The following is a 14935-nucleotide window of genomic DNA, read 5'->3' on the forward strand; positions in this document are numbered from 1 at the left end:
ACATAGATTGCTAACCTATCCAGTGATAGACAGACTTTTACAATAGGATTAACGTGATTTTTAGAGGAGCCAATCTGATCACACTAGATGCTCCGACCCCACCCCTGATGTTCTGGACCATGTTACAGACTTCTGCGATACTTTGGGCCAAATTTTACCTCCTGATTCTTGTGTTAACTCTCCTTGTTTTCCATAGAAGTCTTTAAATTTGAGAGCCAGCTCTTCAGAAGAGCTCAGCACCTGTAGCACCCGTTGATGTCAGTGTGAGTGCTCATCGCCCTTTGAAATCAGGCCCATAATTTTTAAGAAGACAAAAGGAGTAAATGCACATGCACATCTATATTCAGGTCAATCTCAAGCTTTTGACTTTGGGGAAAACAAGTAGCTTCTTGGGCACTGTTGATCAAGTCCACAGTCTGGACTTGCACATTCCTGTTGATGATTTATGAAAATAAGAGATGCTTACTGAAGCCTCTTCTGCAGTTGACTGCACACCAGGGCATACTTATGTCTGCCAGGAGAGCTGCTGAAGTTAATGAGAATCCATGCAGTTGCAGAACTACGCCCCATGCACTGCCAGTTACAGAATCGGGGCCTTAGAATAAAAAGTATTTCTGACACTGTTCTGGAGAAATAAATCACCATCAAAATACACCATTCACCTGATAGAGAATATGTGAGAATCAAGTTGAATGCTCTCTCTCTCTTTCAACCTTAACAATCCACCAGTAGCTACTCAAAGAGAGAGAAGAAGCCTAAGAAATTCCTAGGTAACATTAGCAGAGAGAAAGGGAGACCTTTTCTTCCATCTACATTTCCAGCCAGTAGTCTCTGCTGTTTGTGTATTAGCTAAAAACTGAAGCAGGCTTTGGAAGAAGCACTAAATTCAGAGCTGAATATTCTGATTCTGTTTAGTTCACAGAATCCATGGTATCTATAAAATGTGTGTGAGAAAAAAATTGTTCCTTTGGCTCAGTTAATTGTCAACAATAGATGCAGTTCTGCACCCATAAAGCATGTTAATTTATACAGAGGCCAGCAACCCAGTAACCTTGAAAAATGGGCCCCAACTTCAAATTGCAGTTCTGGTGTTTGGAATGCATCATTATAGGCCTGATCCTGCCCCCTCGAAGTTAGTGGGAGTTTTGCCACTGGCTTCAGTTGCTGCAGGATTGAACCCCATGAGCCCATTTCTCGCGTCCGCGTAGCAGAGCTTGAATGTAAGGTGCCAAAGGAAGAGCCAGCTGAGAAGCACTGCAGGCCTCCCTTTGGTTTCCGCATAGAACTACAATGCTGATGAAGTCTTTAGGGTTCGGAAATATCTGCAAAGCTTCATATTGCTCACATGAAAAAATATCCAGACACATGTGGATGCTTGTCAAAAGAGCATTTGCAGTTGCAAATTGCAGTGACGTAGCAGGGCTACTGTCTGTATGCTTTGCGTTTAGCGGAAAAGGACACACAATCGTTAAACACATCTAGTCAGTTCTAGGAAGGGTGGCATCATTTTTACAGGTGCAAGCGACACCTACAAAATGGATGCGTCCATTTTTGTGCCCACAGTTGAACTATGTGAACAAATCAGAATTTAGGCACATCTAGCTACCTAACTGCAGTGCGGGTAATTTGAGGTGCAAATGCTCATATCTCTGCCCACACTTCATTCTGTCAACACAAAACTGCGAGCTCAAATTACACCCTTCGGGAACAAAGGTTCATCCTCAGACAAGCTGAATATTATATATCCCCCCTCCCCTGTGTGTGTTATACAGAACTCTAGAAGCTGAAACAAAGCTTTCAAACCAAGTCAGGTAAGAACAAAAGCGTAGCAACTCAAGCCTAGAGCTGGCAGCTCTGATACCTGTTCTAATGAGCCTTACATGGCATCTAAATATATAGATAACCTTTGGAAAATTGAAATTGCCAATTCATAATTGCTGATCCCAGTTACTCTAAAACTAGCCAAGATTCACCCTTTGTGGCCTATGACTATAAGAGGCATTATCAGTGCTCCGCTGGTGCTTCACCTGCTTACAGGGCTAGTGCATTTGTGTTCTTTGTGACATTTTTGGTTTGTTTGTTTTTTTGTTATGGTATTGTTTGATGAGGAAGGGGTGTATCTGTAGGTGGGATAGAAAGTAAGTAAGATCATAGGCAGAGGAGCTCAGGCAGGCGGTAGGAAGGGAGGCAGTAGTCTCCCAGTAAATGCACATTGAGGGCAGCCTCCTAGTGCTGTCCATCTGGGACACCTAAAATGCAGTCTAAAGGGGTCAGTTTTGCTTCGCTGCTGTGCAGCTACTTGAGGGAAGGGGCCTCTCTCCTGACCTAATGCGCCCCAATTCAGGAGCCTGGCCCAATGGGAGTTCTTATGGTCGGGGAGTACCAAGAGTCGGCAAAGCTGGTTCTACTCAGGGTGACCAGATGTCCTAATTTTATAGGGACAGTCCCATATTCGGGGCTTTTTCTTATATAGGTGTCTATTACCCTTCACTCCATCCCGATTTTTCACACTTGCTGTCTGGTCACCCTAGTTCTACTGTCCGCAATAGCTTGAGCAAAATGGGCAGGTTGGGCCAGAGACATGGCTTGGAGGGGAATGCTGTGCTGTATCTGCTTTAAATCCGGAGCAGCAGCCTGCTTCCTGGCTTCACAACACCTCTCAGAGCTGCACCTGGAGTGGCACAACTCTGTCTAGCCCAGGGGTACGCAATCTATGGCACGCGTGCGAGCTGATTTTCAGTGGCACTCACACTGTCTGAGTTCTGGCCGGTCTGCGGGGCTCTGCATTTTAATTTAATTTTAAATTAAGCTTCTTAAGCATTTTAAAAACCTTATTTACTTTACATACAACAATAGTTTAGTTATATATTATAGACTGATAGAAAGAGACCTTCTAAAAACGTTAAAATGCGTTACTGGCACACAAAACCTTAAATCAGAGTGAACAAATGAAGACTCGGCACATCACTGCTGAAAGGTTGCTGACCCCTGGTCTAGCCCATAACACAGGGCTGTTGCTTAATCCCACTCTTCAGAGCTAGGCACCATAGCTGCATGATTGTATTTCTCTGCAAACCACAGGGATTTCTCTGTTTTGTACCTGTGAAATTTCACAGCTCAAGCTGCCGAGGAAGTGGGAACAGACATGTGGAGAGGAAACACTCAAATACTGTATTGCAGTTAATCAATGTGGAGCATTTAACTCTTGGAGTGTATTTATAAGCAACTTGAGCTTCAGCCCTCTCTGTACTGTGAGCTGCCCAGAACTCCTGGCTTCCTTGTGTGCTGGAGGAGGTGGTACAGGAAAATGGCAGGGTAGAACAGTAGCCTCCATAAGGAGGGTAAGTACATCCACATAGTATAGCATCTTAAAATGAGAATAAAACATAAATTACTGTAAACAATTTAATCTTAATCCCTTAAAAAATCTATAAGCGATTAGGTAAACAAAGCCAGAATTAGTAGCCAAATTGACAAAGGATTTGCTGTCTGTGCAGGTCAGCACATGGAGACAATCTCAAATCTGGAGTAATTCCATCGAAGGCACTGGAGTTACACCAAGTCTGAATTTAGCTGGCAAGACCCAACAATAGATGGCTTATATTTCATGGATTACCTAAAACAAGTAATGTAAATGCAGAATGCCATTCATGCCACATTATGCAGTCCTGTTACAGTAACTTTCCATTAGATCAGCTGGCTAAATATTTCGTACAGGTCTTGGCAGCTCTTCGGCAAAACAGAGCACAATCAGATTCTGCAGTAAAAAAGGTGTTGACAGAATCTGCGATAATAACGGTCCTGAGCAACATCAGGATGAGCTGTAGCATGGTGCCTGAATACCTCTTCTCTGCATTCCTATTCGCACTGATCTGGCACATCAAACTGTGAAATTTCACAGCTGCCTAGTGCTTAACGGAAAAATCACTCTGGGGTTTTGCTGAGAAATAGTCTCAGGCAGCTTCTCTGCATTTGAAATGTTTTCTCATTCCCTTTGTCTTGTGCCACAGACTCTAATGTCCCATTTGCTAAAGTTGTGGCTAAATGGGTGGTGGGATACATAAGGAATACATTGTTTTCAAAATCAGATCCTTGTGGTTCAGAATACTTGAACGCAAATGATTTCTGTTTATGAGAACACGGGTACTCAGAGGTAAAGTTACTTGCCTGGGGATGCACTGGGTAGTTAGTGGACCTGAATTCCAGTCCTGCTTCAGATACTGACGTGTTGTGTGATCTTAACACATCACTTCACTTGTCCTCAGATTCTCCCTTTGTAAAACGGGGGCAGGAATGTTTACAGACGTAGTAATAGCTTGCATTTACATAGCGCTCGTATGAAGTCCACTAGGCAGGAATAGAACTCAGGGCTTTCCAGCTTCCAGCACTCTGCTAATTCCTCTAGAGTCTAGGCCATGTGTTTTTGGTGTATGAAGGCTCCAGCCCCTCCTCTTTTAGCTTGTTCAAAATTCCCATGTGCAAATTTTCACAGGAAAGTGGCTTTTTGAGGGGTTCCATCTTTCACTGTGAATAACTTTCCGACTCCTCAAATTTCACAAAAGATCAAAATAGCTTGCAAAATTGTTTGTGAAAGTTTGTCATCAATTTCATCCAGCTGTAATACCAGTCACCTAGAGGTCCCTCACCAAGAGTTACTGCTGAAGATACTAGACTAGTTCAGAGAACTTGTAGACAGCCAGTGGCTTTCTTTGGAGTCATGAAATGCATTGAGAGATCTCTTGGTGGTCAGAGGAGCTTAGATTGAAAGAAGGAGAGCAGTGTGATGCCAGATACCAGTAGCTTGAAAGAGAAAGGAAATCTGAAATGTCAATTACGCTTTGGTATCTACCTACAGTATTAGAGCTTTCACCTCCAGACTCACTGAATAGTCATTATTAGATGTCCTATTAGTTGTGAAGTGCTGTTGCTTAGTGCAGCACCTCTTCTTTCAGACCAATGGGCCATATCTTTTAAGATCTTTGCTTTGTATCTACTCAGTGGGTATTTGACTGGATCAGTATTATATCTGGGCTTTTTTTTTTGGTAAATGGGTCAAATTCAGCCAAATAGTTTCAGCTGGAAAAAAATTGGGGAGAAAAATTGAAATGGCTGAAAAAGAAAGGTTTAGATTTTTTTTTTTTGTTTGGAAATGGTGTCTCTTTTAAAAAATTAACATAAAAAAAGGTGAGGGTGTCAGAAAACATCCAAAAATGACCTGAAACAAAACAAGTCAAAAGGAAAAAAAATATCCATGCGGCCACAAACTGAAAAGGTTCCTAGTTCACATGAACATAGTCCAGTTTGAAGACGGCTACATTGATGTGAACTAGGAACCTTTTAGTTCACCTCTGCCACATCTACAGAGGGCAGTTACAGCGCAGCTATTCAGACCCCTACACCCGCCCCCGTAGTCCAAGCTGCAGGACAGAATAGACATAGCCTGAGTCACAGACCCGTGAAGTGTCTTACCTAAGATTATACTGGAGGTCAGTGGCACATTCCTATCCACTGCACCACATTGCAGACCGTAGCTTCATAGTTATTGCAGATAAACGCACATAAGATGAATAACACTATTAACGGCAAGACGCTCCAACCCATTTATCAACTCTGAGAAGAAAGAGGGGGAAAAAATCCCTCTCTCTTTTCTGGAAAGCCCATAAATCCCTTAGGGCTCTTTCCTCAGATGGCTCTTATTTGACAATAACGTGCACCAAGATGACTTCTTCTGTAACATATGTCACAACAAGAGGAGGGCTCCTCTTGCAGATAAACAATTAGTGGTGTGTCATTAGTGACACCTGCACCTGTTTGGTATTTTCAAATCTTTCATTTTTCAGGCAGAACCGGAGTGGGAAATGCTCCCGCTGAAATTATTCACAGCAATTATTATTGGAGTGAGTGGAGGCACACGCTCTGTGATAGGGGAAGCATGGCTGGCTGACACCTCAGTCACTTCGGTGAGCTTTTTCTGTGTGTTTCCTGATGCCTGTAGCCTGACAAGCACAGATATAATTTCAGAATGCTGTGCAGATCCATCTTTTTGAATTCCACCCTGCTTTCTTAGACTATCAGGATCTTTTCCTTGGACACCCACTGTCCTTCAAAGACAGTTAATCTCATAACTGTAATCTTGTATAAATGGCAAAGCTGCTATTTATCCTGATTTGTTAGGTCACACTGACACTGTGTGAATGTGCATGAGTCTGGTCCAAAGATCCTGCAAATTGGCATCTTAACTAATGTACTGCAGTCCAGCAATCCAAGCCAATGTTACTTGTCCCTCCAGCAGAAGAATATACTGCTTTGTGCTTTGGGTGTATTGCCTATTTAAACGACATGCAATTAAAAAAAACACCATTGGTACAAATGCCCAAGGAACAATCACAGCTCAGTTGCATATGGAACCTGATTCTGCAAGGTGCTGAGCAGTTCTTCAGAGGAACTGATCACCCCTTTACTCCTGCTGTGAGCTAAGATTGCTTGGCATGCTTCGCACCTTGCAGGATTGGACCCTTGATGTTTCAGCAAATGGAAGGAAGCAGAAAACCAGAGAGGATGCATTTCACGACGAGACTTGGGGATGGTTTCTCAACGTATCTGGTGTCTGTCTGTACAACTTTTATACCTAATACGCAAGATATGTGGGAACAAACCTAAAGTCAGCAAAGAGAAAAAATAATTTCACTTAAAAACAAAGCAAAGCATGACTTTTTAAAGCATGGAAAATGAGTGTTTAACCTCTGATGAGTTTTGTGAATCCAACAAACCGCTGCTTCCACAAAAAAAAAAAAAAGATGTATGAGTTTTGTAAAATCTTCAGTGTTTAGGTTCATCCTTAATTGTTTATGTTTTCTGGAAAAGGGAGCATTATCTAAGGGACTAGAAAGGCAGTAGGAGCTGGGAATTGCTGAGTTCTTCTCCCAGACCTACCACTGATTGGCTTTGTGGCCTTGCACCAACCAGTGACCCTCCTTGCCTCCATTTCCCTATCTGTAAGTTAATATTTACCTAGCACTTCACTGAGGGATAACATGTGCAGTATTTTTAGCATGTTCTGAAACTCACTGGAACTTAGTTCCCTTTGCAAAGCTCTTCACCAGCGTAAGTATTTTGAAATGATTATAGTATTTGTGAAAGCTGCTTGACTGAAAAGCCTGGGGGTTGAAGTCCTCTCTCGATGCTTGTGGTATAGAAGGTACAGAGCAGGCTTGCCAGTCGACCCCTGAGCTGGAGGGACCAGTTCTTCAAAAACAATTAATAGCGTCTTCAGACTCATTCAGCCCTTGGTGAGTTCTGTTCTTCAAGCACCATCAAGACCAAATCGTCCCCTCATCCCTTCAGGCTCCTTCCAGAGACAGCCAACCAGGACATCAATTAGTGCTAATTCTGATGGTGTTTTTACAAATTATATATACCCTGTCCCATGAGGAAGAGGAATGGGAACCCCAACTCATTTCACAATGGCCACTGAAAAGGCATCAGGGGAAACTTTTGGTTGCTAAATCCCTAGTCACCACTGACCAGGCTGGATCCAAACTAGTGACCTTGAAGATAAAATGACGACATTTAATTCCTCTGATCCATCAATTCCATGCAATTGAGGAGCTGTGTCTGCACAAATTATCTGCACCAAGCCTCCTGTCTCTGTTGTGTGCGACACTAACCCGTATTAAATCACTCTGAGCTGCACCGAAGGGCTGCCTCTCTGTGTCATTGCTTTCAGCATTACAAAACTTCATTGTTCACTTTATCAGATTGCTAATGGGGTTTGGATTATTGAATGGCCAGAAAACACTTTTGCTATTTTTATTGTCTCCAGGGTGGAACCAGCGCTTACCCGGATCAAAGAAGATCGAAAGCGAATCATCCTACCAGCTATTGACAACATCAAGTACAACACTTTTGAAGTGCAGCAGTACGCCAATGCTGCCCATGGCTACAACTGGGGACTCTGGTGCATGTATATAATCCCACCCCAGGACTGGCTCGATAAAGGGGACGAGTCTGCTCCTATCAGGTGAATCTACGGTGCAATTGCTTTGTCGCTAACATTGTTTCCGTTTCAGCTGCTGTCTGCTGCTGTGCAAGGTAAGGGAGGATGTGCTGCAGGCTCTCCACAGGACTAGTAAAGGTAGGCAGAACATACATCGCCCACAAACACACGTACTTGCTTGTGAAGGTCTTCAAAACCTACAAGTGCATATGCCAAAGAGGTATTTAACTATGTGTGCATTTACCATATTGCCATGTGCAAACGCAGGATTTTGAGGGCATAATGGATGTGCAGAGGTTTGAAATAGGGCCCTCGGTGAGTAAAGGTCACAGCTCTAGCTAGGTACATGCCATAGCTCCTTTAGCTATTGTTACTTATTCACATAATCAAAGTGTTTTCCAAGGAAAAGAAGGCACAATCCCTATCCCATCTGCCTACCCAACCTTGTATATCTATCTATCTATCTATCTATCTATCTATCTATCTGTGTTGATCGTATTCCCCAGGCACCAATCACCTTGATATCCAAGGACTAATATTCTATTGGCTTTTTCATATAGTTTTTGATGCCTTATGATTGCAAACAAAATGTTTGTGTCCTGGCACCATTTGTTGCCATCTAATTGCACCTACTGTGTTAACGGTGCTGGTATATATGATGGCTTAGGTCTTTCAGAGATCCTGGGTAAACTGTGGCTTTCAGGCAATGTGTAGTCTATTGGTACAATTTGCTAACCAGGACCCTGTTCACATTTCAGATATTGTGGAGTTTCACCCAACACCTTGAAGCTTTCAAGGTGAACTGAAAGGTTGGCCAGTTGCGCCAGCTGTGGCTAGTGAGAATGTGTATGTTAGCTAAAAATATCTAGACAAAATTAATGTATCGTGTTAAAGGTTCTGCTCGCAATGCTAAATGATTCCCTTCCGGCACACATTGTGCTGGAAATATATTAAAAACGGGGTGGAAGCTTTTATTCCTGGCATGCACCTTATTCTTCTCTACACCTTGAAGGACTGAGCTCTCATACTGGAAAGTGTCATTTCACTCCAAACCTGCGCAAGCATTGCAGAGTTCATCACGAACAAGACAGGGTTTTGCTGAGGTTTGGCAACCGCGACAATGTGTGAGTAGCCCAAAGCCAGGTCCACACTAAAAAAAGTTAGGTCAACCCAGCTACTTTGCTCAGGGTGTGAAAAATCCACATCCCTGAGTGATGTAGTTAAGTCGACTTAACCCCTGGAGTAAGCAGTGCTAGGTTGATGGGAGAATCTAGCCTGGGTCTGGGCCCTTTAGCACTTCTGCTCAGACATACTGCCCCAGTGCAGTCTCTGAGTAACATGGAGATCTACTTTCCTTTTCATGGCTCAGTCCTGCAAGATGTTGAATGTGCTGGCCCTGATCCAGAAAAGCACTTAAGCATATGCTTAACTTTAAGCACCTGAGTAGTCCCACTGCTTTCAGCCAAGTCTGAATGCTTTGCTGGTTGGAGCCAAAGCGCAGCGTCAAGCTCATGTACAGGAAAGTGTCCTTCTGCTTCAGAGCAAACCTTGAAATTGCTCTTAGATTCCTGCCTTTACCTCATGACCACAGCACAGAACTGTACCGTAACATTAACCTTATTTATCACAGAGCAGCACAGTCCTTCATCACTGACCCTTTGCACTGTGTGAAGCCTCAATAAACTAGAGCGTAATTACTTAGGAAATCAGTTTTCCTGGATAACTTGCCTGCTTTTCTCACATTGTTTTTAAAGTGCAGTTGTTGTTTATGTTTCCATTCAACTCTTGGAAATAGTTTATTAATGGAGAAAATACATCAACCAAGGCTTTAGTTTCTGAAATCAGTATTTGTTCTCTGTTCCCAAGGGACAGTACATGCCTCATTGCCTCTGGGATATAAATAAAATCACAATATTAATTTTCATATACATCGTTCCAGTGTCTTGAACATCTACCATACTGGGGACAATGATTGTGCATCAGAAGAGGCTGAACCATGAAATCTCACTTTAGGAAGTTCCTATTGTCATTGTGGACCTGATTTGTTGCTGTCCTGAGCATCCAGCATGCCACCTGATGTCAGTGCAAGCTATACTTACTCAGCATCTCTGAAAATCAGCCTCAAGATCCTTTGGCAGAGGAAAAGGAAGGAAGGGATCATGTTTGTTTCTTGAAATACTGGAAGAGTCCATTTTACTTTAAATATACAGGGTCTGATTCACCACTGCTTTACTCCAGTTTTATGCCGTGAACTCAATAGGGTTACAGTGGCATCAAACTGGATTAATGCAGTGGAAAGCCAGGCCCACAAACACAGGAGTAGTGTTGTTGAAATCTGATGCATTTAAATGTCTAGTTCCCAAGAGCAGCAATTTTATTCTGTGCAGAACCTAACTGAAGAAACTGTCCAGCTGAACAAGACATAAGCTGCCCAGAGAGAGATGAGACAGCAGTGCTAGAATTGGGTGCCTGACCCTGATTACCAAATACCTGGGACACAGAGATGTTCTGATTACATGAGTGTCTCTTGTAAAATGATGAATTATATGCACTGAAATGCAGGCATCAGTGTCAAGCCGTGAATGCTGACTAATCTCGCTGGGAGCAAGTGCCTCAAAAAAGTTTTAGGTTGAGATTTTCAAGGGAGCGTAAGGAGTTGGACATCCATCTAATATCGACACTAAATCAACATAGCTCGGATTGCTGATGGGCAGTCAGTGCATGTCCAGAAATGTGACATGCTGCTGGACTTGCAGTCCTTTTTAATAGAGGGAATTTTTCAGTGAAAGGTTTTTTCACTGGAAAATGCCAGTTCCTCAAAACGGAAACTTTATGTGGAAATGTATGTTTTGATGAACCTTTAGTTGGGCAAGTTTCCCAGGTCCAAGGTATTGGGGACAGAGAGAGACAAATAGACAGACACTGATCCAGAATAGCCAATAGCCTGGTTGTTAGGGCGCACATCTGGGATATGGGAGACCCAGCTTAAAGTTCCAGCTCTAAATCAGGCAGAACAAGGATTTGAACCTGGGCCTCCCACGTTCCAGATGAGTGCCCTAAACACTGTTTTTTTTTTTCTCATGGAAAATTTTATAAGTTCTCGTTTTGGTTCTGATAAAAAATGAAAACAAATTTTGAATTTTTTCACAAAACAGAATTCTTGTTTTCTTGCCAGCCGTAACATTTATTCTTCAAATATCAAGCATCCAAACAAGCCATCAAGCGAGCCTGCTATGCAGTTTAAATGCAATCCAGCTTTATAGCATTTCAGTCATATAAGTATCTGCACCATGCACACAGTAGTAACAGTAATGGAAAAGGCGTGTATGAAAGTGCCACTGATGAAGCGAGACAAGGTGGGAGAGGTAATAGCTTTTATTAGATCACCTTCTGGTGGTGAAAGAGACAAGCCTTTGAGCTTACACAGAGCTCTTCTTCAGGTCTGGGAAAGCTAATCAGAATGTCACAGCTTAATACAAGGTGGAACAGACTATTAAGCGTAAGGAGTTAACAGATGTTGCAAGAGATCGTTCCTGGTAAAGTGGGCAGTCAGTACCTCTGCAGTCAGAAGACAGAGGAGGGTTGGTGGGTTGCAAATTGTTGTAATCAACCATATAGCCAGTGTCTTTATAAGACCATGATTTTTAGTGTCTATCAGAGTTATGAATTTAGACTCAGCTTTTGAAAGCATTGTGCAGGTTTCCTTTGAGGATTAGGACTAAGAAGTCCGATAGGGAGTGATCATTTTGTTCAAAGTGTTCACCCCTGGGTGATATGGTGTTTTTGTCTTTTATCATTTTTTCGGTGTGAAACTGATGAAGAGGAACAGGAAGTCATTTTTGGAGCTGGCCTTTACAGCTCCCAGTGGAGGAGGCTTGCTAACTAGACAATATATACCAGTTCTGAGCAGCTTTGTCAGAAGGAAAGGGGAATCGGAGGAAAACATACTTTCCCCCATTCTCTGGGGTCAGCAAGGAGTTGCTATCACAACACTGGCATTCAGGGCATTAGTCACAGCAATCACATATTTATTCGTTTATTTCAAAGCAACCAAGTTTGCCTCTCAGTTCTGTTTTCACGCTCCTTAAAATATCATGCTAATGAAGCATCAGGTAAAGCGAACCAAGGCTTAGACCTCACAATCGTCAACAGATTTATCCTCACAGCACCTCTGTGAAGTAAGGAAATACCACTATGCCCATTTTATATATGAGAACTGAGGCACAGAGAGACTAAGGGCCAGATTTTCAAAGGTATTTAAGCACTTCAAGATGCAGATTGTTGCCTAACAGGGTTTTTAAAATACCTAACTCCCAAGGGAGTTAGATGCCTAGGCCTTTTTCAAATCCCATTAGTGGTCTGTCTGTTTTTTTAGGCATCTAAATACTTTGAAAATCTGGCCCCAAGTGACTTGCCCGCAGTCACAGAAGAATTTGGCAGAGCAGGGTCTACAGGTGCCCAGGCAAGTGCCCTTAGCACTAGGCCATCCTTCTTTTCCACCCTGACCCCCATCTCCATGCCAAGTACGTGCAGTATGAGTGTCAAACACTGTCGTCCTGATCTGATGGCATAGCAGACTCATGCCAAGCATCTCCCAAACTTTAAGATTTACAGCGTATAGCTAGGAAAACGTGGGAATAGTTTTAGCTCTAATTAAGAAAAGCTCTGGTTTCAACTAAAAGCATTTATTAAACTGTCGAAGACATCCCTGCTATTTTCCAATTAGTGAGAACCCTGCAGACTTTCATGGATAAAACAAATGAACCTGCGAAGAGATTGGCAGGCCTCGTCCTGTCCCATTAGTGTCGTTATTCCCCCCCCAACCCCCCCCAAATGAAACACTTCCATAGACACATGGTAGCTACACTTTAAACGTTAACTGCAAGCCTATTTTAGGAGTTGCAGACTGAATATTTGTGTAAAGCCAGATTTTCAAAACAGCTCAGTACCCAGAAGTTCCCAGTGGTCTCAATGGAGCCGGTGGAGATTCAGCTCCTGTTGAGGACTGTGGAGAATTCTCCCACATCTCCTTCAGAACCAAGGGAGCTGCTGTATGTTGAAAACCTTTTGAGAACCTAGTCCCAATTGCAGCCGTTCAGCAGTCTTGAAAGTCAGACCTATATTTGTGCGTGTGTGTGTTTAAATTTCATTCTGTCAAATGTCATTTAAAGACTTGATCAGGAATTTTTCAGTGAACCATTTTTCATTGGAAAAATGCTGATTTGTCAAAATGAAAACATTTCATGGGAAAGAGTTGGTTTCAGTGGATTCCCTATTTTGAAATGTTTTGGTAACAGAGTTTGAGAATTGTCAGAATGCCCTGTTTCAACACTTTTTAAATGAAAAAGCTCCATTATTGGTTTGAAAGGACTTTTTGTTGAGAAATTTCAGTTAATTTATAGGAGGGAAATAAAAATAAAAAATAAAAAGGTCAGGTTTTAAACTAAATGTTTCAAGTAACCATATCCAGGTTTGGTTGTTTGGTTTGGTTGTTTGTTTCAGATGTTTCCTGTGCAGAAATTTGTGAGATTTCAACCTTTCATCTCAAGTAGGGATGGAAATTTTTTTTGAAATCTCGAAAATTCTTGTGGGTCGGGAAAACTGTTTCCCACCCAACTCTTATCATCTAATTCCATTCTTCAAAACGGCAGATGGAAAGGAAGAAAAGAAAAGACAAATATTTCCTTTTTTTTAGGAGACAAAAGGATAAAAAAGTCTTCAAAATGTAAACAGAAGAATAAAAATGAGAACTTTAGCTCCTATAAGCAGTATGTCTGCCAATAGAATAGTTATCTCTTCTAAATCCATTCCCATACCGCCTACGTCATTGAAAGCTCTCTTTGCTGACTGTGCAGGCCTTGAACCCTATTTTGAGACATCTGAACTGACTCCTTAAAGGGACGTCCTTGCCCCATTGAAGTAAATTCCAAAATTCCCACCAACTTTAACAGGGCCAAGATTTCACCGTTTGTCTGTTAAGAACTCAGAGGCAGAAGGCAGGATTAATTGGGGAAACAAATTGATGGAGTGGAAAAAGTAGCTCTTTCCCAGTGCTTATATTAAGTATAATGCCTTTCTCCATCAAAAGAGAGAGATTCTTGATAATCTTCCAGGCTAATAATATTAGGATCCTGGGATATCCAGAGGGGAGAATATATTTTTTAAAAATTAATTTCCACCTTTTTATTAGCTCTTTACATGAGTTTGATCCTCTCTCCAGATATCCCTGTATTTAGAGGGTCTAATACATTTCCTAGGAAACAGCTTGCTTTTCATCTACCACAACGGTTGTTTTTGCCTTTTTCAATAGACAGCTAGAGGATTATGCAAGGAAATTGGGAGGATGAGAGGAAGTAGACCTTGCATATTAGAATACAAAGAAAGGAAAGCCACACCACACAGTCTTAAAGGAAGAAATGGTTAGTGCTTAAATCTGAGTTTTGCTGAATTAGATTATTATGCTTCTGTCTGTATTGCTGGAGCCCAGACATTATGATGACGGAAAAGCATCATTAAATTCTCTCACAATTTTTAGAGATTTTTTTGTCTGAAACTCATGAGGAAGATTTCATCTTTGGTTACTGACTCAGTATTGCTCCCAATTCATTGTGGTTGGGGTTTTTTTTACTGCATGTCTCTTAGGTTATGTCTACACTGCATTTAGACACCCACAGCCTGAATGTCTACACCACGTTAAACAGCCCTGCAGCCTGAGCCCTGCGAGCCCATGTCGGCTGGCACAGGTCAGCTGCAGGTTTTTAACTGCAGTATAGACATACCTTTAGAGTATGTTTGCTCTGCAGGTGGTAGTGAGCCTACCATGCTAGCAGGACTCACGGTAGCAGGGCTTACACCAGCATGCTAAAAATAATTGCCTGGGCGTTGCAGCAGTGGTGGGCATCCAGGCCAACCACCCAGGCTCAAGGCCACCTTACTTCC

General features: G+C 42.3%; 1 protein-coding gene across 1 annotated transcript in view; it reads left to right on the forward strand.

Moving 5' to 3' along the window:
• Positions 1 to 14935, forward strand: part of GALNT9 (polypeptide N-acetylgalactosaminyltransferase 9) — a 214411-nt gene that overhangs the window by 93032 nt on the left and 106444 nt on the right. Inside the window, exon 5 of the mRNA XM_050924109.1 lies at positions 7823 to 8020. Within this exon, the coding sequence (XP_050780066.1) occupies positions 7823 to 8020 (198 nt within the window). The remainder of the gene's footprint in view (positions 1 to 7822; positions 8021 to 14935) is intronic.

The sequence above is a fragment of the Gopherus flavomarginatus genome, chromosome 15 (assembly GCF_025201925.1).
Source record: "Gopherus flavomarginatus isolate rGopFla2 chromosome 15, rGopFla2.mat.asm, whole genome shotgun sequence".
Lineage (NCBI taxonomy): Eukaryota > Metazoa > Chordata > Testudines > Testudinidae > Gopherus > Gopherus flavomarginatus.